The sequence below is a fragment of the Salvia hispanica genome, chromosome 2 (genome assembly GCF_029641045.1).
Source record: "Salvia hispanica isolate PSC_SH4W2 chromosome 2, Shi_PSC_v1, whole genome shotgun sequence".
NCBI lineage: Eukaryota > Viridiplantae > Streptophyta > Magnoliopsida > Lamiales > Lamiaceae > Salvia > Salvia hispanica.
The window spans coordinates 9,875,328-9,898,893 of NC_142693.1; the positions used below are offsets into that span (position 1 = coordinate 9,875,328).

At 35.1% G+C, this 23,566-nt stretch overlaps 2 protein-coding genes and 2 long non-coding RNA genes across 5 annotated transcripts; 2 read left to right on the forward strand and 2 right to left on the reverse strand.

The window, feature by feature from the left end:
- Window positions 1–703: 703 nt before the first annotated feature.
- LOC125202589 (uncharacterized) lies at window positions 704–4,004 on the forward strand. 2 transcript variants are annotated; one of them, XR_007173127.2, is made up of 7 exons: window positions 704–884; window positions 975–1,017; window positions 1,653–1,694; window positions 2,584–2,839; window positions 3,138–3,407; window positions 3,590–3,660; window positions 3,759–4,004. XR_007173127.2 is itself a non-coding variant. In XM_048101022.2 (6 exons), the coding sequence occupies exons 1-5, from the start codon at window positions 877–879 to the stop codon at window positions 3,389–3,391; spliced, it is 603 nt and encodes a 200-aa protein (XP_047956979.1). In that variant the 5' UTR covers window positions 707–876; the 3' UTR covers window positions 3,392–3,407; window positions 3,759–4,004. The 2 variants fall into 2 exon arrangements, 1 of the variants encoding a protein (XP_047956979.1); XM_048101022.2 differs by lacking the exon at window positions 3,590–3,660 and having other exon boundaries at window positions 707–884.
- A 44-nt stretch (window positions 4,005–4,048) lies between these two features.
- LOC148931542 (uncharacterized) lies at window positions 4,049–5,100 on the reverse strand. Its single transcript, XR_016135890.1, has 2 exons — window positions 4,970–5,100; window positions 4,049–4,292 (listed from the first exon to the last, which is right to left on the reverse strand). It is a non-coding gene; the product is annotated as an uncharacterized LOC148931542 (long non-coding RNA).
- Window positions 4,878–6,699, forward strand: LOC148931543 (uncharacterized). Its single transcript, XR_016135889.1, has 2 exons — window positions 4,878–5,217; window positions 6,377–6,699. It is a non-coding gene; the product is annotated as an uncharacterized LOC148931543 (long non-coding RNA).
- A 1,622-nt stretch (window positions 6,700–8,321) lies between these two features.
- Window positions 8,322–13,215, reverse strand: LOC125201757 (sodium/hydrogen exchanger 2-like). Its single transcript, XM_048099995.2, has 15 exons — window positions 13,079–13,215; window positions 12,424–12,628; window positions 12,236–12,354; window positions 11,593–11,690; window positions 10,882–10,938; window positions 10,725–10,771; window positions 10,441–10,635; window positions 10,285–10,331; window positions 10,068–10,134; window positions 9,870–9,970; window positions 9,648–9,749; window positions 9,435–9,570; window positions 9,289–9,351; window positions 9,057–9,140; window positions 8,322–8,904 (listed from the first exon to the last, which is right to left on the reverse strand). The coding sequence occupies exons 2-15, from the start codon at window positions 12,595–12,597 to the stop codon at window positions 8,539–8,541; spliced, it is 1,656 nt and encodes a 551-aa protein (XP_047955952.2). The 5' UTR covers window positions 12,598–12,628; window positions 13,079–13,215; the 3' UTR covers window positions 8,322–8,538.
- Between the last annotated feature and the right edge of the window lie 10,351 nt (window positions 13,216–23,566).

The following is a 23,566-nucleotide window of genomic DNA, read 5'->3' on the forward strand; positions in this document are numbered from 1 at the left end:
TAGATGTCACACTTTTCTTTTTAGTTTGTTCCACAAAAAAATGTCACATTTCCTCTTTTGAAAAAAGTTCTCTCTCACATCAATTATAAAAATATATTTTCTCTCACTACTTAACACACAAAATAACATCTCTTAAAATCTCGTGTCATCTCTCAAGTGTGACATCTACTATGAGACAGAGGGAGTAAAAGAGAGTAAATGTGAAAATGAGTATATTCTGTTATAAAGGGATATTGCCTCTAATATAATATAACTTTCAAAAAGTTGGATTTTTCCCACGAAATTTTAATATAGCAAATAATATCATAAACTGATCCGAGCTTGTTATTTTTCACAAAACGAAAAAATTCCGGCTATATTAATATATTAAAGAACAATTTTGGATGGTATCTTCAATAAAAACTAACTTCAAAGATTGAAGAACTTGAAGCTCTCAAAGTTATTGTCGAGAAATTAGAAAAAAAAATCTGTATCATGATATTAATTGCCATAATTTTTTCGCCAATGAAAAATAACGAACTCCAATAAACTTCATCATATTATTATCAAGTTTAAAGTCCGTGATAAAAAACTTTTTAAAAAAATTTCACGACACGAGAGACCAATATCTCTATTATAAAATACCGGTGGCAATAAAAAAGCTGATAAATTTCTGACGTTATTAAGACGAAGATTTTTAATGGGCCCAATAACGTTTCTCCATAAAATGGGTTTGATTATCCGAACCCGTGACGCGGGTTGAGCCCGACCCGTCAGTTTGTCAAAGCTTTACTATAAACCCTATAATTTCCCCCCAAATCCACTGGATTAACAATTGGATTTTATTTCGTTCACCGATTTTAATTTTTTTCAGATATATCAGAAATTCTCTCACTAATGCCGCGGTATTAGTCTTCTTCTACGTGATTCACTATGTAGATTATTCGGAGTATTGTTTATTGGGGTCTGAATAATCTTTCTTGTTTTTGTTGTAGGTACTACTGTGATTATTGTGACACTTACTTGACTCATGATTCTGTAAGTATATTGTGAAATTTTATGTTTTTCTGCGTGTTCTGCTTTGATGTTAGCTCAATTAATGATATATCAATTATAATTTGGCGATTGAAGAAAGGATTCGACAATATCAGTATCAGATTTTTAGCTCCGGAGTGCATTTTCTAAATCATCAATGTGCGGATCAACTGCATTGCAAAATCGATCATGATAGATATTCTAACTCGAATCTAAATGGTTATACATGTTTCTGGAATTGCAGATAATCTGATGATAGTTATGCAAGTTCTTCATTGGCTTGATGTTGAATTTCTTCCAATAATTTTTGAATGCTTGGACTAGCTGGTTCTCTGTGATGCTTTTTCTTTTATAATGACTAGGTTTCCTTTTCACGTCTGCTTTTCAGCCCGGTATGTGTTTTCTAAATAATCAATGTGTTGATCAACTGCATTGCAAAATCGATCTCTTCTTCGACTTGAATCTAATTAGTTATACATGTTTCTGGAATTGCAGACAATCTAATGATAGTTCTGCAAGTTCTTCATTGGCTTGATGTTGAATTTCTTCTAATAATTTTGAATGCTTGGTCTAGCTGGTTCTGTGTGGTGCTCTTTTTCTGATAATGACTAGGCTTCCTTTTTGTGTCTGTTTTATAGCCTTCTGTCAGAAAGCAGCATAATTCTGGCTACAAACATAAGGTACACCTCTTGATGATGTAGTAGAGTGTTGAATTATTTACTTTATCTTCAATTGTGCTGGCATTAGTGTTATTAAATATCTTCTGTGGCATCGTCATGACATTTATCTGTGGTGGTATTTTGTAAAAACGCCATCGCCAAGCCGATTTGTGGAAGATTTGGATGCTGGACACCATGGGCTGCCTGTGGCGCCATGGTGGTTATGGTGGTCGTTTTGTCATTTTCAGTCCATTAACCTGCAACCAACCCTGTTTACCCAAGTAACCAGACCCCTGGTACCAATTTGAATAGAGTGTTTAGTCTCCAAAACGATAAAACCTGAAACCTCATCCATGTCTCGCTCCCAAACCCTATCCCTACCGCTCAGTAACTCAGTAATTATGTATGCTATTCGCTATTCTGTTGTAAATTACATTTGTTAGTAAATAGTTTCTGCAACTTCAAAGTCGAACTCAGTATACAAAATTTCTGTAACAGTTATTTCAAACTAAAAAGAATATGATGTAGTAAAACAATATGATGCAGATTGAAACAAAACAATACTATGATCCAGTAAAAGAATATAATGCAGTAAACCAAAATTTCTGTAACAGTATGACTTTAATGTGGACTTGTTGAGGATGACTATGTTGAGGTTGATGAGGATTGAGGATTTGAATTTAGACATAATATGTATCGATGTATGACTTCACACTTTAATTATTGTGCTAAGACTTCACTTATTAGACATATTATGCAATTGTTTATGACTATTTTAATTGTTGTTCTTGAATAATATATTTATTTATTTATCGATCCGTCACAACCTTGTGGCGGGTTTTTGGTTGACCGCCATAAGCATATGCCATTAGTAACATTGGCTGGCAATTAACATTTGCGGGATGTCCAGGCAAACATAAGATCCTACTACCAAAAGTTTGAGGAACAACAAACTCAGATTTTGATTGATCAGAAGATCAAGGAGCATCTTGGGCAGACAGTAGTATATCAACAGATTGGCGCAGCTTATAACCAACATCTTGCTGCTTTTCCCGGAGCAAGGCCGCGCCTACCTGTCATGCCGCCTCCTATGTTTCCGGGACCTCCTCAGATGGTTCCTGGTATGAGGCCTCCAATGCTGCCTATACCAGTTCCTGGTGCTCCTGGTAAAGCAAATACTCACACTATTAATCTCATTGTTTCGTTGTCAATTATTATTATTTTTCCGTGCAAGATCATGATCTGGGGGAAATTCTGGTAGTATGCTTTTGGCAAGATTGTCAACAGAAGCATGGTGGCTATTCTAGATCATGAAATAATATCTCTCTGCCTTGCCTTGCCTTGCCTTGCCTTGCCTTGCAGTATCACGGGGGAATAAAAATGGGAATTTTGGATAATTTGATGAATAGGACGTGTAATAAACAAATCTGGATGCATTCAATTTAATGCAGTGATTTTTATTAGGTTATGGAAATTCTCCAATGGTCCCAATGCAGCCTCAGCCTGCTCCTTCGTTGCCTCCACAATCTAGTGGGCTTCCACCTCCACCAAGTACGAGTGCCCCATCACCAGTTCCTGGAGGAGGCCAACCCCCGAGCTCTAGTGGTGCGCCACCACCTAATGCTACTCAAATGTACAATGTGAATCCACCTGGAACTTCTGCTGCTTCTGCACCCGCTGGTGGCTATTCTTATCCACAGTACTCTCAAACCGGTTAATAGTTTACTAGCCATGGTAATGTCTTGCATGCAACTACCAGTTTCTTTTTCTCAATGTTATTAGCTTAAAGAAAGGTCTTCTGAGAAGAAAAACTCATACTAGTCAATAGATACTGGTGTTTCTTCCTGGTTTCGGAAAAAATAGGTACCTAATGTATTTTTAGGAAAACCCCTTTTTACCCTACATATTTCATGCAGAGCCCCAGCCTCATGTCACAGCTTACTGGCTAGTGTTATCAACTGAATTCTATGAGTTTGTGCAGATAGTGGTAAACATTAAATTGGAGAAGATCAATTTTTATGAAATTCTATCTGTATGCTCATTTGTGTGCTCTGACAAAATCGGACATTGTTGATTTTCATGCAGGCTCTAGCGTACAGAGAATGTGCTGAGCGTAGAGGGCTGTATTTCGATTTCGAATACATATTGCATTGTTAACTGTCATTGCACACGCTTGAGCTTGACTATGAAAAGCTGCTTGTAGAAGTATGAGAGATGTGAATTGGTGAGATGGGACTTTTTGTATTTCTGTGGAGATTTTCTTTTCTTTTAGGAGAATTTTCATGGTGAAAATCCACATGCTAGTGCTGAAGTTCTAACAATTTGATTTAACGTCTCATTTGACTCAAAGTCTCTCATATGTATGAGAGAGAAAGAAAGCAAGACACTAATTTTGGCAAAATATAATTCAATTTTCTACACTTTCTCTAAAGCTTAAAGTATTCAAAAATAAAGATTAATTCAGAAACTGAATCATCTCCTACTCCTATTTATTGCCAGCAACAAGCCTACCCTACACCTTAATAAAAGCAAAATTATTTCTTAACGTGAAGAAACTTGTTTGTCTTCAGCCACATTGTTGATCTAGTCCTCTTGACATGATCAGCAAAGAGGTCATGCCTGCCAATGAAGAACAAAAACGTATAACGTGGAGAAACTATACTGGCTACCAATCTTGACTGAAATGAATTGGGACACACGTTTTGTAATATCCCAAAAATAAGAATAGATAAAAAAAATATTATATTTAATTAGGATATTGTTAATATTAAGTTGTTTGATAATTTTTGAAAATATTATAGAGCACAATCACGCATATGCTGAAAATCATTTGAAGGATAAGCTAACTTCATTGTTAAAAGTGATCTATTTACATAGAATTCTGAAATTTATGTATTGAATTACTATTTATATCTGATATACCAAACTTTATGAATAGAAAATGCACTACGTACACTTCTATTTCTAGTGGAAAATATGCCACATAATTTTGTTATAATAATAATTTTTGTGTTGGATTCGGCAATGCATAACTAAGTGAGTCGGTTATTGAATATTAAAAGTATTGTATGATAAGGAATTATCTAGAACAATTGAGATGCAAGAAAGATCAAAGAGAATAACAAAAGGTAAAGTGGCAACCGACATAACTAATGGATAAAGATGGGTTTGGATAGATTGTTTGGGGGGAGATTTAACAATAAAATTTGGCAATTTGATGGGGGGAGGGGAGGGATGGAGAGGAAACAAAATAAATAAATAAATAAATAAAATAGAAACATAAATTTCACTCATACCCTCTCTACCGCCGCCATCTCTGCCAAGTGCCACCAGCGATGTGGCCGCCGGTGTACGTTCTGCGATGTGCCCGTCTTCGTGCCTCCTCATCTCCTTTCTTACTGCCCACGAGCACTCCGCGGTAGGAGATTGAAGCTTAAAGATTCAATAATCAAAACTTTCATTCTTGTCAAAGAAAGGGGGTGAAATCAGAGAGTAATTGATAAGGTGTAATAAGGAGTAATTGGAGAGGTGTTGCTAAGATAAGGTATTTTACTATCTCATGCTATTTTTATAGTAATTTATAAAATCAAGAAAAGGGTATGTACTCCAATAAATAGTAAGATTTTCAGAAATTACATAATTCTAATGCTTTTGGAGTATTTTCTTGAAATATGGATTTGTTTTGTGATATTAAGATAATAATAAGCATTCTTAAATTATAGTTTCAGGAGTATCATATTTTATTTATAGAATGATGTACAGATTTGATACTATGCAGTGCACAGAATATATATTATGATTCTAATTTGAATATTTTGAATGAAAATATGAAATCTAAAGATGATTTAATGCTTCATTGTATGATTTTATTGGAATTTGTGATGACTATTTCATAAGTATACTTTGGAAATTTATGAAGAAGACTAAGTTATGTGTTAAATTAACTATTTAGTTGAATTATGAGTGCTTTTGACTAAAGAAATGAATTCTAGATTTGATTTAGGTTACGTTGCGAATTTGCAAAGACTTATTTGATGAGGTTAAATAATTAGGAATTTATGGAGATGAAGGAGAAGTTAAATTACTGTAGTGAATGAAATTATTTACATCTTTTTGATCTTGCAATTATGATTTAGAATAAATATATGTCTACTATAAATTAATAGTTGAGAGTACATGAATGTAATACCATATACTATATGACATGAAACGTGTTCAACATGTTGAGATGATTATGTGGTTGTTAATGACTATTGGTGTAACATTTGGATATTATGATAACTAGTGAAACTGATTATATATTATTGGCGAAAGTGATTCTATATACGTGGATTATATGATGATTTATGATACAGTATAATAGTGAGAGATGTCATAGGTGATAGGAAGTTACAAGACCAAATAATAACCAAAGTTAAATAACATAATATGCGTCTATGCGATCATGCTTATAAATGTTGTCTAATAACAACATAAGAGACTGGCGTTGAATGTTTCACATATCATTTGTTTTAAATTATCGGACTTCAATTTTACCACACTTTATGATACCGAAATTGCGACACATTTTTTTTTTGTCGACTGTCAAATGAGTAGGGGTTGTTACACGTTTCATATTCTAGTCATTCAACAGCAGCTCCGAGCTGTAGACAGTGCCACCTGCAATGATCATCTCATAAGAAACTTGCTTGTTTGGTTCTAAGGTTGCAGTTATGGAGGATGGGAGGAATTTCCAACCTTTCTCAAGAAAAGGAACGCATCTTCTTCACAAGCTAGAATCAACAGATCGTCTGGCAGTTGCTCGTCCTTAAATACAGATCTGCCAAGTCTCTCAACGGCTGATGAGCAATGCAACAAGAATTAGTAAGGAAAATACGACAAATTGGAGTGCAGCTTATCTGGGATGCGGGTGGATCCCCTACTGTGATTTAAATCACAGCACGGAATGCTGTGCTTTAATACGCAAGATTTAACGAACAAAACGCAGCCTCCTTTCTCATTCCCTTTATTTTAATATTTTTCATCCTTTTCTTTCTCTCTTTTCACAATATATCAATTCTTGTTTTTACACTTTAATTTACTGAAAAATATTATAAAACGAGTCCTATAGTATCATTCATGAAATAAAATATTTATCTCAAAAGTATGTTGATAACTACATTTAACAGTTTCAGATTTTGCATAAAAAACCAGTAATTGACCGAGAGAAAAAAAAAATTAAGAATAACATATTTTTGAGCTAAATATTCATTATTTAAAATACAATAAGAATTAAAATATTAAAAAAGTGAATGTTGAGAAAGCTATTAAATCTGAAATATTAATTGTAATCCCATGCTCTTTCGCAAGGACATGCTCAGGGTCTCACCATTCCATTATTTAATTTAAATACTTCAATTACAAACTTAAAATCCTAAAAAATAAAAATTACATAATTAAATCCTAATAAATAAAAATTACATAATTAAAATCCTAAAAAATAAAAAATACATAAGATTAGGGGTGGGAATACGGATATCGGGTATTGGATTTACCCGTACCCGACCCGATATCCGCCGGATTTGGATACCCAATATCCAATTTTATGGGATTGAGTGTGGGATTGGGTATTGAAATATAAGATAAATCGGGTATTGGATAACCCGAATGGGTATCGGGTATTACCCGAATATCCAATTTATTATTTAAAGCATATTTTAAATTAGGTTTAGCCATTTTGCATTAAATATAATCTTATACTTTAAAATAAAAGTGATCCATTTTTTTTTAGTTTTATACTACAAAATAAATGAAACATTAAAGATATTAGTCAATTTAGATATTTCTATATTTCTATTAATATATAAAATTTATTTTTTTTATTAATTATTAACACATGTAAAGAGTCGGGTATTTGGATACCCGATACGTCGAATATGGATACCCGGGGCGGGTATTGGAGTACCCGAAAATATATCGGGGCGGGTTTTGGATAGATATTTTTGATGATTTTCGGGTTTGGATACCCGATTTTTTTGGGTCGGATATCCACGGATACCCGTATTCCCACCCCTATTACTGATTTGTGGATATTTTGAATACCACTTCCGCACATTATATAATTAATACAAATCTTAATTACAAGATTTAATTTTAATATATCCTATATTAAGTAATAAATTAATTTTAATATATCCTATAAAGTAATAAATTAAATATTATTGACATTTTAATACATAAGAATGAATATTTTTTGATTTTATAATAAGTAGTGTAAAATTGAAGAAGTTTCTATATTTTTCTTAAAGCTTATAAACATACAAACAATAAATTCAGAACGCCAATTAAACTAAACTCTAAATTATTTCCTTATTTCTTTTGGTTTCATGATGAATTTGAAAAATACTTACAACTAAAACTGATTTTTGGCTTATGGCCTTGTGGGAGGTCTTGAGTAAGAATCAAATTTACCTAAAACTGAGTAGTAATACTACTTATTTGTTAATTATGGCAACTAGATTGCTTTTGAATATCGAATGTATTATTACGGGCCCGTGCATGTTAGATCTTTTGGTTTCTTTGAATAGTTGTACAAAGATCCCATTTAATGCTTAGTAATCCATCCAGTAATTGCTTGTATAATTTTCTATCACAAAACTCATGAAGGAGTAATTGAGATGATTCAAACTAACATAGTAGAATAATAAATAATAAGTACAACATGACTACATAGCTAATTAATTGCAAGACCACATCCACAGAACCTTGCTAACAAAAAAGAAACACAGAAAACTAGACACTTGAGAACACCTCTCCCTCGGTATCATGGCAATGGGTTGATAAAACATAAGCTTCATATGTGCAAAACCTAAAAAATGAAGCATGATTAGTCCTTGGCTTCTTCTGCAGGCCATTCATGCACGCTTGGTTCGGTCGGGGAGCCCGGCACATAGGGGACAAAGCCGCGGCCACCAAAGGCGGGCCGCATGTAGGCATCGTCGAATTTCCTCCAGTAGTAGTGAATGGTGCGGCTGGGGTTCGTGAGAAGCATCCGCAAGCTGCTCGGGTGGACTATAGGCTGCTGGTCCCCATGAGCGCCCGACGCCTGCCCGTTGAAAAGTTCACAATGACTGTCAAGAAGTGGCACAGCAAAGGACTTGGGGGTGCCTGGCTCTGAAGACATTGATCTGCTGAGCTCTTTAGATGAGGGCATCAAGAATCTCACCAATGGTTTTGTGATTAAGCCACACACCTGCATCAATGTAGGGTATTATCGATATGTTTTTCTCCTTTAGGATCATCAATTTATTGAGCCGAATTGCATGAAAATGAGAGATGGCGAGGACTCATTGCAGTGCTAGCGAAAGCAGTCACCCTATACTAGGAGTAGTTTTGATGTCTTACCACGGTGCTGAAGAGCACGACCGTTATGGTGCTGGTGATCATGATGGCATTTCCACGTACCTGGGTGTGGCCTGCCTTGGTAAACTGTGCGCGAAGAAGAAGAAAGTCAGGTTAATAAGACATGTAATTGCAGGGGGAATCTTATGTAAGACGGCCATAGGGCTGATGACTCAGATCCATACACTATACAACACTAGCAAAGTTACAAACTGGATGGAGCAGAGGATTTTACCTGGTTGTAGGCAAGAGCCATGGATACGGCACCTCGCATAAGTCCAGACCACCATATGGTAATCTGCAAATCAAGCTAGGTGTAACCATGCGGATGAAGTTAATATAGGGCTTGCATAGTTTGAATGACTATTCTAGAGTCTGTACTTGCTGCTTAAAGCCGATTTTCTCATGTGGAGACTTGTTGAGGTTGGATAAAATTGACAAGGGAAAAACAAAAGCTGCTCTTCCAACCAAGACCAGTCCAAGTAGAATTGCACTGACTTTGATCGAGGTTTTCGGGCTGAAAAATGGATGCGGTGAAGTAATAATATAGAAAACTCATGTTTCCAGGAAAATGGCACCATGTGTAAAACTTGCCTGTCACTCACAACCCTCCACTTCTCAATGTCCAGAGCATCCATGCCAACATACAGGAATATGAATGTCTCAGCAACAAATGACATTGTTGCAAAGGTGTGTCTGCATTATGGTTGAAGATGTACTTTGATGACAAGTAAACATGAAGCGAAGAGAAGAAATGGAAACAACAACAGAAAGAAAATGATCGAATGATCTCAAAAGTTTAAGGTTATGTCGTACTTAGTTGTAACTCTCGAGTTCTGAGTCACATTATGCCAGGTGTAATGTGACATTACAATCCCACAAAAGAAGACTGTGAGGATCCCACTTAAATAGAATAACTGCAACATGACTCTCAAGTTACAGAAAGGTTTAATCCCATAATGCTAGAATTTTGGACTCAATAAGCTGAACCCTATAAGTAGCTAAAGAACTTACTTCTGCAGACATGTATGATAGGTAAGCCATGAGCATCATAATTGCAACCTCACGATCAGTTGAGTGCCTGCAGTTGATCAAAGTAACATCATCAAAGCAAAAAGTTTAGGTTAGCGAAAGGCTCCACAATTTTGGATCAGCTGTGCAAATTCAATTTCATAGATGTCTTTGTAAATTATGTACGTGACAAAGGAACACTATTACTAAAGTCACCGACCTTCCAAAATAAAGCTTCTTTATGACATATGCGCTGAGCAGTCCCAGCTGCAGTACAAACAAAATGTTGAGTAGCATGTAGTAAATGGTAGTGTTTCGGAAGATAAAATGTATTCACACCCCTCTCCTGGAAAAAGAAGAGGGAAAAATAACTCACAAAAACTCCTAGCGCAGTGCTTGAGATAAATAAATAAATGAAATCCCCAATCAGCTGCAAAGCTATAGCTGAATTTATACGAGAAAGATCAAAATCCTGGATTGCGTTGAAAAGCACCACTGCTGTTGCATCATTTACAACGCCTTCTCCAAACACTAGACTGTATAGTAGTGGAGTCTCATCCTGACTTAGCACCTGTGACAGTACAAATATGTTGCTTCAGCCCATAAAGAACTTTTTCAATTAGGATTTCAACAGCAAACAAACAAAGCCACATACTGAACCTGCAATGTACAAACAGAATCTGTTGCAGCAAAAATAGCTCCGATTGCTGGATATACAAAAGGTTGTAAAAAGCAGAGATGAATATAGATATTTAAGTGTGTGTGTGTGTGTACACTATACAGGCAAAAGAGAGAAAAGGAAAGGGAGAGGTTTTACCGAGATAATCCCCAACTACAAGACCAAGATCCATTTTCCCAAAAATGGCTATAGCACCTGTCGTAACATATAAGATTAGAGTAACACCACGGTCAATTTAAATATACCCTGATAAAAAAATAACGAATAAGTTATTTAGAACATAATAGTTCCATTCCCAGCACAAACTGGCACTATTTTCCTCCTCTTTTTGATATCTCTCTCCATTCACACAAACAGAAGTACAGAACCGTCCCTCAAGATGTATAAAAAATACGAAACAAGTATGCGAACTGATTTCAATTAGTTGTAATTACTATGATTTTTATCTAAAATAGCATTGATAGAATGTAACATGGTTATACGAAGTTACAAATAATTTTTAACAGTTCACTAAATCTCTTGAGCTTTTCCACTCCCAGTTAGCGAGGAAAGATGAGAACAAGGTCAGTCAAATAATGTAGAAACTTCAATGAAACAACTGGTGCAGATTTTTCTTCACAAGGAAGTTCACTGCATCAAACAGCACTCACACAGGGTCTTACATTTTCACATTAAAGAAACTCAGTTCAAACCATATGAAGACAAGTACGTAAATGGTACACGACAATGTGCAACTTGAGTAATAGAGGATAGCAAAGAGTTATATGTCAATAGGCAAGCATTACCTTGCTTGTGGCAATAGTTAACCAGAAGTGAGATATATTAAGGGTAGGTTTCCTTAGTCCTTACCTAGTGATATGATTGTGAAAGATACCAATGTACCAATTGCTCCAAACATCATTATAGTCGCAAAATTTCGGAAGAAGTGTTTCTTCTTAACCTGGAACCTGATTTTTAAACTGATCTATGAAGCACACTCAAATATAATAAATACTAGAAAAGGCCACAACAAGTTATAGCATAATAGATATGCAACATAGACATGCTAAGGACACATCTCATCGAAGGAAGATGTGCCCTTAAATTAGGAAATCACACATGCGCGATTTTCATGATTTCAAAAAAAATAAACAGTGTGATGTTTATAACTAAGGAGGACCTATAGAATTCAGCATTGGTGTAAATGATTCATGAGAACACGACATCTATTTTTATGTCTCAAATCAAAATAACTTCGCCATCCTCGCTCCATTTTCTCAATCAAATCCTAGTTCAGAGTAAATTGTATCCAAGTGCCTCCATTGTGTTGTCTTGATATAGTTGTTTCACAGGATAATAATGAAAAACACACAACACGATAAAGAAAAAAGGGAATAACTCTTAGACTGCAAAGTAACCATTAGTCTTAGAAAACAGATGAAGTTAAACTAAATTGTAAAACAATGGGACTAAAAATACACTCTAATAAGCACATATAGTCGAAAAATCATACCCAGCATTGAAGATGATTGGAGGAAGGAGATAAATGAAGAAAAGATCTTCGCTGAACATAAAGAGGTGTGAGCTTTTCCCTCCACTTAGAAGTAAAATCATAACTCCGGTTCCCACACCCTGTCAATTCGAGTTGGTGGTAATCGTTTAAAGGATCAAATCACAAATGCATAGAAGATAAGTACTCACAATTAAAAGGGCAGTGATCGATTCATTTATCCATGGACTTTCCTCCAATAGATGACCGATCACAATACTCGCGCAGAGGAGCGTGACACACAAGGTAATCGATACCACTGAAGCATGGTCTGAGGTTGTTAAATTTCTCACCGCCTCCACCACAGATCTCAAATCAATCCCCATTGCCTCCTATATTCAAATCTTCCACACAATGCTGGCAAGATTAGCAGATTTCTTAGACAACTGAAGACGGATGATGATATGACAATAACTTTACATCAAATAAATTGCTGTCAATTTTGTTACAATGTTCGATTGCAAAACATCAGAAACTGAATCCAATTATTAAAATGAATCACATGTTTCCTAGGCAAAATTCGTACTAATTTGATCGCATCATATAAATATAAACATATAAAAACAATGCATCGATTATTTTGTAAATTGTTCGATTCTAAATGATATTAATGGCTACATGATTGCGCAAACGAACACAAAACCACCAACTTTTCCGCGCAATTACATACCTGCGGAGTTGGAGAAACAAAACAATATCAATATTGAACTCAAACAGCCGGACACCGGAAATGCAGCAGCACAAAAAAGTTTCCGAGATGAAAAAACATAAACGAAAAGGAATTGAGATGTTTGTAGCTTCGAATACCAGCTTTGTTCTCCTTAAGATACACCGAGGAAATTGAAGACGCTCCCATATAATATCACGATTTTGACGCAGCTTTGAAAAACTTCTTTCGATGATCGATTACACGCTTAAATTGGAAAGGAAAACGAAAACGAAAATCGAGACTCCATTTTCGGAATATATATGTGAGTGTGACAACGATTACCTCTTCTTCTTTTTATAGTCTACGAAAAATATACGCCGTTGCTATGCGAAAAAAAAGATAAACAAACCAAGTAAATGAACGTGGAACCCATTTCTACCATTAATTATGAGTTTTACAAGTTAGAAGATTGTAAAATACGAATATTAAAAATGTAAAAAAACATAGATGAATTTTTAAATAGTGAACAAACTAACATAATAAATCCCGCGATAGAAGTCATATTTGGTTATGCCACGAGTTTAAAAAAAAAGATAAGGAAAAAATAAGTTAGTGGAATATAAGTATATTAATTTTATAATAAAATGTGAGTGACATCAGTTGATGGAATGAGTGGTGTTAGTATGCCTTAAAATAATAATTCTATTTGGTTACGCAATGTTGGTGAACCACGTAAATCTGTGTCTTACGTTTCTGTTTATCTCGATTACACAATAGCTCTATTCTGTCAAAACAAGCGGTCTACTTGCAATGTTAAAATTCAAATAGGACTCATATTATGGGATGAATCGAAATTGCAAAACAAGACTTATTTTGGGATGGAGGGAGTAACTCTTTAAAATGTTGAATGGAGGGAGTAACTAAAATGATAAGTGAAGCCACAGATGCTCATACGTAGAACCCCAACATTTAGTCCATGTCGTCTGATTTTCCTAGAGTTGACGAAGCCTTTTTTGGCCCCTTCACTAACATGTTACATGTCCAAGTGGAGTTTCACACGGTTCGTCAATCACCAGTTCCGGTTTCAGAGAATCGTGAACCGGGACTGCCCCTGTGAGCATATTTGGCGGTTTTGGATCCGGTTTGGAATTGTCGGTTTTACGGTGGTTTTAAATGTCCTAGTGCCGATTTTGGCATTCTCTCTCTCTCTCTCTTTTTTTTTTTTTTTGATATATACTTTATTTGTTTATCAAAACTTGACATGTTCTGCTATTTTGGATTATCTATTTTTTAAAGGCACGTATACCTTTTTCTATATTTAGTAAATGGACCTTATACTCTATTAACTCATTATACTCTTATTTTCTAATAAAATATAAAAATAAAATTCACATTCCACTAACTTTTTTAACAATTTCCTTTATAAAATACGTTGATTATATAAATAGCGGACATATGAAGTTTAGGTATGAATTATCTTCTCTGTAGATTTGTTCCATAAACTATTAACAACATTAAATGCATCCATACACCGTCTAAATATCCACAATAAGTACTCGAATGCCTTAATTGTGCCACTGCTATTTCTTTCATCGTATAGTAGCTTCATTTGTTTCGGATTGTGTTCTGTCATTTCATGCAAATAATTGGACGATTCTCTAAATCGTTACTCCAATCCACCATAAATAAGCTCTATAGCTTTCCTTTGAGCACATCGCCCTTTCTTGTAGAGTTGTAGGAAATTTGAACACGATGTGTTTTTAGCTCATCTTGGATATTGGTGTAGGTTTATACTATATGAGTCCTATTGAATTCTTTTCCTAATACACACACCCACCATTGGTGATGAAAGGAGGTCACCAAACCGAACCGGCCCGACTGAACCGGCCTGTAATCGTCACCGGCGGTTTGGAACCGTGAACCGGGACAAGGTTCGGCGGTTTCGACGGGCCGGTTCAGGTTCTCAAAAAATGAAGAACCGTAACAGGCGGATCGAAACCGCTGGTTCGCAGGAAACCGGCGGTTTGCCGGTTCCAGTCCTTTTCCTTTATTTCTTTTTTTTTTCAATTGTTTCAACTTTAAAATATACAAATACAATTATATAATTGTATTTGTATATACTCTAATCGGTGAAGAAGACTTCTCTATAAGACTAAATTCGGGAGACTTTTGGCAATTCTACCATGATTGTTGATGGTTAAATTAAACTCAACAATTAAGGTTGAATTGCTAAAGGTATCCTCAATTTAGTTATCTAGAAACATCTCCTTCGCCGACTAAGAGTATATATATATATATACTATCTATTTACATTTATAATTTATTGTTTTTTACTTCAAATTTTTTTATTTAAATTGTTATACAAGCTAACAAGCATTTATTATGTTATGTATGTAATATATTTACAAATTACATTCATCATTCATTAATTAATTATTATTGTTTAAGTCTTTTGACTCTTTTGTAATTTCAATTTTCAACATTTGTATTTGTAATATCGACATATCGTTCAAATTTGTATAATTGTATCAATAAAATTCCAATTGTCCAACTCCAATGTCGACTTCTACTCCATTTGTCAATTGTCATTCTCATTTTATTTATTTATTCGATAGTACAAGACTACAACTACAAGGTGTAATTTGTAATTAGTACTATAAATGAATAAATTAAAAAAAAAAAAATCAAACTTGAACCGGCTGTCCAAACCGGAACCGGCCCAAAAACCGTCTGGAAACCGCCGGTCTTGAACCGGCGTTGAACCGTGGCTGAACCGGAACCGCCGGAACCTAGGCGGGCCGGTTCAGGTTCGGAATTTTTTCGAACCTGAACCGCCGGTTCCGAACCGAGAACCGGCGGTTCTTGAACCGTGGTGACCTCTAAGGCTAGCGTGACCCTCAAGTTGTGATGGCTTATATAGGTGTGCTTATCAACCCATTCCCTAGTTCAGTAATGTGTTGTGATTTTTCTTAGAGTGTTACCAGTGGCGAAGCCAGAAATTTAATCATGGGGGGTGCAAAATTAAACATCAAAACAAATTACATAAATTAAATTATAAGGTTCAAAATGTAAAAGTTAAATACAATCACATCATAACATTTGTCTTCTATTCTTCATCTTCTGAAATCGCTGCATAATAATATCATTGGTAACTTTAACAAACACGTCCTTTTCTATATATATAAGGAACTAAGCAGTCATTTAATAGTTGGTCTCCCATGCTATTATGTAGAGAAGTCTTGATGATTTTCATTGCTGAAAAGGTTCTTTCTACTGACGCAGTGGCAACTAGTAAGATCAATAACAACTTAACTAATAAATAAATCATTGGAAAAACTCCATGTTTCCTTGTAGAAACCATCTTTGAGCAAGATCACTGATTCCTGATATTTGTGAAAACTTTTAATTTATGCGCACATCGAAAATAAAGTTCTCAAGTTGACTTTCAAGTTCAAACAATATGCTCAACGGAAGTGGAGGTTCAACTGACGAAGATTAAGTTTGCAAAATATTTGATACTTTCTGTACTAAGATTAGCAAAATATAAATCATACACAAAAAAAGATAAAATTCATCTTATATACTTCACAACTAAAACAATAAAAGTAACCAAAATATACAATATGCTCAAATCTAAAAATTTGCCATTGCAAACAATAATTAATAACATTGGGACTCACACTCACAAATCAAATTGTATATATATAAAACTATTAACACATTCACATCAAATAAAGAATTTCAAATTACTTACCTACGGCGAAGAACTTAGAAGCATAAAGCTAAATTAAGAATAAACAGTTCATATAAATTTTGTTGAAAGCAATCTTTAATAATTACATATATTATAAATTATAATTAATGTGGAAATTACTAAAATACCCCTTATTTTTTGAAGAATTGATGGGGGGACCATGGGCCCCCTGGCCCCACCCTCCCTCCGCCCCTGAGTGTTACCCCTTGATCTCAAAGCAATTTGCTGTAAAAATAGAGTCCATAAAACAAAATGCGATTTAAACGTTGTTTTTTTTTTTTTTTTTTTGTCATTTGTAAAAAGTTTAATCTACATTTAAATGAATTACGGGTGCCCATATGTGCTATTTCTCTCTATCTTCTTGTTGTTGTTGTTAATGAAAAATTCTTTCTATCTCATTACATACAAATAAGAAGCTCGCATGCTTTTTATATCTACCCTAATATTATTAAGATGATAATTATTCACCGTGCATTTTAATGTATAATTGAAAAAGTAAGATACAGATAGAAAGAAAAAGTTTCTAAAGTTATTGTTAGTGAATAATGAATCTCACCTTATTAGAGATAAATGAATTTCTATAATTAGAAAGTCCATAATTTTTAGGAACAGACTAAAATTAGAAAGTTCTTATTTTTCGAGAACATAGGAAGTAATATTTTATGAAGCAATCACAATCTTGACTCTCACAAAGGAGGTTTTGAACAGAGAATTAAGGTTATGTTTATTTGATAGGGCATGTTTGTTTGAAGTTAAAAGTAATGTTGGAAAACAAACATGGCCCAAGGCACATATAAATAGGTTCGACAATTTTCAACCACACACGAACATGCACATAGTTAATGGGTTTGAGTAAAGTCCTATTGTTTTCGAGTCCTTATATGATCGGCCCAATAAAAATCTGAAGATTCTGGGTGGATTTGGATAACCCTTTAAAAATAATATTACTATCTCCGTCTTTAAAAAATAGTAACTTTTGAAACGACAAAAGTTTTAATGAACAACTGAAAAAGTAAGCGAGAAAAATTAGTAAAGTAAGATAGAGGAAAAGAAAAATTTGAAAAGCAAGAGAAAGGAAGTATAAAAAATAGTGAAAATAGTGTTAATGGATTTTGGGTTCACACCCTAAATAGAAAGTTTAGAAAGTTTCTATTTTTAAAGGACGACCCAAAATGAAAATAGTTTCTATTTTTTAAGGGACAAGGGTAGTATTATTTTAATTATTTTAAAAATATTACTCCATTTGTCCCATAGAAATAGGCCATTTGCTATTGACACATGTTTTAATGTATAAATGGTAAAGTAAGAGAAGGAGAAAAAGTAATTAAAATTGTGTATTGGATTGTGTAGTCTATTAATGTAGCTTGGCTAATAATGTAACGCACTTTAGTCGAATAATGTAGATTGTGTATTCTAATAATGTAACGTTTTTAATTTAATAATGTAGCTCGGATATTATTATCACAACCATCCAATCTAAGGATTCAAGGGCTGGGATTTGACAAAATAATACACACATTTAAAGCACCAATTAACTAAAAAACGTGAATAATGAACAGAAACCTAAAATAAATGAACAAGATGTTATGATTTATAAAGAGATCGACCAATTTTTTGACAAAATCGTGACTGTGTTTAGTTCTGAATCATCGACTTTGTGGTGTTTTCACGGCTAAAATTGACTTTGAGACTGGTCTCTTACCAAAAATCAAAACTTTGGAACCCTACCTTGTTGTCGATTGAAAATCTTCCACCGATTAAAATGGGTGCGTCGACCGAAGGGTGTTAAGCCGAGGGAAATCGACTCTTCCTGTGGAGTTTCTCCGATTTTGAAGCAGCTAGGGTTTAGAAATGGGATGGAAATGGGAGAGAAAGGGTTTTGATCGTGGGTTGAGGGATGAGAGAGGTATTGAATGAGAGAGAGAGTGATTAGATGGAAGGTCAATCGGTTTCAATGAATATCCCGCTAAATTATCGCGCCTTCCGTATCAAGCAAAGATACAAACAAGTCAAGTGTAACATCCCGAATTCACGAACCCTAATTTTAGAGCCCTAAAATTTATTATTGATGACGTGGGAGATGTGAATTATTTGATAAATGAATTTAGTGCATGAGTTTCTTTGACCGAGAAGTTTGAAAAGTCAAAATTTGTTGACTATGTGATGTGACATGTGATTTATTAAATTATGAGGTGAATTATTTGTTTAAGGGTGAGTGAGAATATTAGGGGAAATTTCCATAAATACTAGCCACCTAAATATTGAGATTTTCGAACCCTTGGACTTTTGGAGAAGAAATTCTATTTTTCCGGATTTAATTTAATTCTTGGGACATTTATCCAAATTAAATCCAAAACCCAATTTTTTTTCTTTATTTTTATTGAGAAAAATCGAGCCCCTTATTTTCCTAGGTGATTTTCGAAAATCACCCATGTAGGGAAGGAAATATTATTTTGCTTGTTTAATTGATTCCTTACTTGATTTCCTTCCATACCTAGAATTTAAATATTCTACCAAATCTTTCCATACCTCAAGAGATCTTGCCATATCTTATTTTAGTTGATATTAAAAAAAATCCATGCCTTATTTAAAAGGCTACTACACGCCTATTTCCCTTCCTCCGATGGGAGAATTTTTATTTTATTTTGCTTCGTGATATTTTATTCTACTCCGTAAAATATACCAAACGAAATCTTGGCTAATTAGAAGCCACAATTTTCGAAAATTTCATGCCTTGATACCCTAGTCTATTTTTGTTAATTCTTCTTCCCTACTTCACAATAATTATTTATTTAATTGTGGGGAATAAAATCTTACCAAATATTCTATTCTATTTACCTAAAGATTTTGTTGAGCACTATAAATAAGAGGAACCCCTAACCCTAGCCCCCATAATTTTCGCCCCCCTCCCTTCTCCACTCTCTCCAATTTTTTCTTCTTCTATTCTCCAATATTTTGTCATCTTTTGAAGAAGAATTGAAGTTTGATCCAAGAATTTTGAAGAACCAAGTCTAATACTTAATTTCTACCGTTCGTTTTTCTCATAAAGTATTTTTATATTCATCTTCTTCGTTTCTACTCGATTCCTCTTCTTTCTAACCGATTAATCGGTATTCTTGAACCCTCATGCATCTTGTTGAGTGAAAGTGGGGTAAAGGGGATATGGAAATATGTATACATGTGTGTGGCGTGTGTGTGTGCGTGTCGTGTGCGTATGTGTTGTGTTTGTGTGGTGTGTGTTTGATGGCTAAATACTCTTGTGTGACATATGTTGATGTTAGATCTAGAATTGAGATGCGAATGGAACTTATGCGATGAACATGATCTTGATTGATTAATGATGCTAAAATAGATCGGTGGGAAAAAGGAAAAGCGTTGAGACATGCATGAATTAGGAGTTTGTATTGAATCTGATTTGTGATATGTGCCTATGTGATTAAAAAGGTGAAACCTCAGTTGCGAAGCCGGATAACAAAGGAAAAAACATACTTGAAACCTAAGCAGTCGAGGTGGGTTTTATTCTTAAACTCTTTTATGTTGCAAATTTATGAATGTGGAGAGATAAGGGTGGTTTAACTGTTATGCCATGCCTATTTCTGTTTTGTTGTGATATTGTGCGCCTGATGCCCAGTTTGAGAGTTCGTTCCATTGGGCTATAGGGCTATGGATATGATTAAACGAATTCGGGTCTGAGTACGGGCTGCAAACCCTACCAGGCTGTGTACACGAGGGGATCGGGAGCCGTCCTTGCTAGTCGGCCGGTCTCGTGGGTGAAAAGTGTGGCCACACTTTCGTCGCACCATGGAAAGATTGTGATTGTGATTGTGGAAATTGATGAGAAAAGTGGGGAGTTGTTTGACTGGCCAGTCTATGGAAATATATTTTGTGATACTCGTGATTTTTCTTTTAGCTATTTAAAACTCGAGTTCACTTGGTAAGGGTGGTATAACTTATAAAATGTTTTGGCAACGAGTTCACTGAGTATTTCAAAATACTCAGCCCTGCATGTGTTTTCCTTATGTGCAGGTTGAATGATGACGAGCGGTGGCGGGTGTTGAGCATGATAACTAATTAAGATGGATGTTTTGAACTTCAAGCGTAGTTGTGTCTTCATACATAGCTGCTCTTTCTCTTGGTCGTTTTCCGCTGAAATTACTTTGAAACACTTATGATTATTTTGGATATTTTGCACTCTCCTTTCGGTTTAGAGGCCTTAGACTATCTTGTGGTTTTTTTATCTTGGAAACTATGTCATACTCTTGAGATTTTTTATCGTAATTTATGATACATTCCTTTTTCTTATTTAAGCTTCTAGGTTAAGTTGTTGTTTTAATGCTCTGATAGTTCCTTTAAAGTTTTGGCCAAAACTCTTTAAATGAAACTCTAGCCTATGTTGAATTCTTTGAGTCCGTTTTGGTAGCAGTCGCCGCATTCATTATACCCTAGGAAGGCGGGCTGTTACATCAAGCCTAAAGGAGCCCCGACACACAAGCCCAGCGATTTACGCAAGCATTGGAAACGCCTGGTGTTCGAGTGCGCTAAATTTCATGGTATCTACGATGGCAACCTAAGGGGCATGCGTAGCGGAGAGTGAATTCTCTGTCAAATAGTTGTTGCTGGAGGACTTAAGAGTGACCATAGTGGGTGAGCCGCAGCGGCCGCCGCGAGGCCTATTGCAACGGCGGATGAGGACGCCGCGGCGGTCAAAAACTTTTTTTTTTTTATTAATTTATTTTATGATGACTAGGCGGAAAAGTTTTTTTGGCTGTGGCGTGGCTGTTTCGCCTTATTGTGGACACTTTAAGGGCCACTGTCAATGGAAAAGGATCCAAGTACTGGGAAACATATCAACAACTGAAGGATTTCTCCAAATTCAAAAACGGGTATGTTGGAGGTGTTGCAGACAAGATCGATGATGACGCGTCTGACGGTCCCTGGGAGCTACAACAGCGGCGGGCCAGACCAAACGCCCAGTGAGCCCCTAACGCCCAATCGGTGAAAAAGCAATGAATGCGAAAGCGGAGGCGGAGAAGGGAAAAGGGAAGGTAGAGTCCAGCGGGATGAATGCCCAATCCGCACTGGTCCAGGACAATTGTGCATGCAATGCCGCCTTCGCACAATTGATGGTAGGCCTCTACGGCGTGCACATGAAAGCCAAGCAATGATTTGTGAAGAATTCCATCTAGAACATCATCTAAGGGAAAAAGAGAAAGATGGGTCTTGTCGAGGAGGATGAGCTGGAATCCGAGTCTGATTGATGTGTGTTGCCGTTGTTGTCTATGTTTTTATCCATCTTTATCTTGTTTTTTTTTAATGTAGGATGTTTTATTTTTTTTAATGATTTTTTTTTATTACATTGTCTTTAATTTACACAAACAATTAATAGTGAAATATATAAAAATAGTGTTGAGGTGGAAATGTGATGAGCTCTAAGATAGGCTTTGACATGGGCTGCCATTGTAGGGAGATAGACTCTAAGATGGGCTGCTGACGTGACAGGAGGAAATGAAGATTGTCTCTTACATGGACTCCGGATTTAAGGCCCTTATTGTGAATGCTCTGATACACAATTATACACTACAATAAAAAAATCCGTTAAGAGCATTCACAATGGGAGCCTTAAATATGGAGTTAGAGCCCATTTCTCTACAATGGGAGCCCATCTCAAAGCCCATTTCTCTACAATGAGAGTCTATCACATAGTCTATCTCATTTCCACATCAAAACTATTTTCTTTTATTTTTAATATTAATATCTAAATAATTTAAATTAAATACGTAATAAAGTAATTCTCTATTCACATTTTTCTATTTCACATAATTAAGGATTAGGTATTTATAAGGGGAGAAATTTAATAATTTTTTTTTTTTAAATCGAAAATCAGCCTCTGTGCCCCCCTATGGGCCCTATCCGAGGCCCATGGGGAGCAGATGGTAGTGATAGACTGATAGGTACTTCCTCCGTCCATGAATAGGAGTCCTATTTTTCTATTTTGGTCTGTCCGCAAATAAGAGTCTCGGTTCATAATTACCATAAATGGTAAAATGACCTCACATTCCACCAACTCATTCCACTCACATATCATTTAAAACTAATATATATTCCATTCGTCCACGATTAAGAGTCTCATTTCTAAATGACGCGGGTTTTAAGAAATGTTAAGAAAAGTGGGTGGAAGAAAGTTAGTGGAATAGGGGTCCCACTTGTATATATTAGTTTTAAATGATATGTGAGTGGAATGAGTTAATGGAATGTGGGGTCTCTTTACCATTTGTAGTAATTATGAACCGTGACTCTTATTCGTGGACGGACCAAAATGGAAAAACATGACTCCTATTCGTGGACGGATGGAGTATATAAGTGGGACCTCTATTCCACTAACTTTCTTCCACTAACTTTTCTTAATATTTATTAAAATTTGTGCCGAAATAGAATGAGACTCCTATTCACGGACGGGAGGGAATAAATGTTATCAAGTATTTCAATAAAACTATTGAGACATTTTCAGGATATTCATAGAAATTAACTAAGTATCTCGTACAATATAAGATGGTGTTATTCAAATTTTATGTAAAATAATTAATTAAATATTATATTTATTATTTCGTCCGATCAAACCCCACGAATATAAATTTATGGATACACCAGTGCTCCACGACTCTCTCTCTATTGCCGTATGCTGCTTAGTTTATACTTCTTTGACATGATTTCGCTGAAAATATATTTCGATAGATGTTGTAATTTTATTTATTGCTTTCTTTGCACTTGGAAAGCACATATGCAACTATATTCTATTGAATTTGTATAGGAAAAAGTACTCCTTTCATCTACTCCCTCCGTTCAAAAAAAATAGATCAATTTTTCCATTTTGGGACGTCCACAAAAAACAAAT

Bases quoted from the DNA above. Each gene is read 5' to 3' on its own strand.
- LOC125202589 (XM_048101022.2), top strand. The intron at 1,018-1,652 runs GTAAGTATATTG...TCTGTTTTATAG, and splicing joins CTTACTTGACTCATGATTCT to CCTTCTGTCAGAAAGCAGCA. The intron at 2,840-3,137 runs GTAAAGCAAATA...GATTTTTATTAG, and splicing joins ACCAGTTCCTGGTGCTCCTG to GTTATGGAAATTCTCCAATG.
- LOC125201757 (XM_048099995.2), bottom strand. From the start codon at position 12,597: ATGGGGATTGATTTGAGATCTGTGGTGGAGGCGGTGAGAAATTTAACA. The intron at 9,971-10,067 runs GTAAGTTCTTTA...GTCATGTTGCAG, and splicing joins TATCATACATGTCTGCAGAA to TTATTCTATTTAAGTGGGAT. The intron at 9,352-9,434 runs GTACAGACTCTA...CTTGATTTGCAG, and splicing joins AAATCGGCTTTAAGCAGCAA to ATTACCATATGGTGGTCTGG.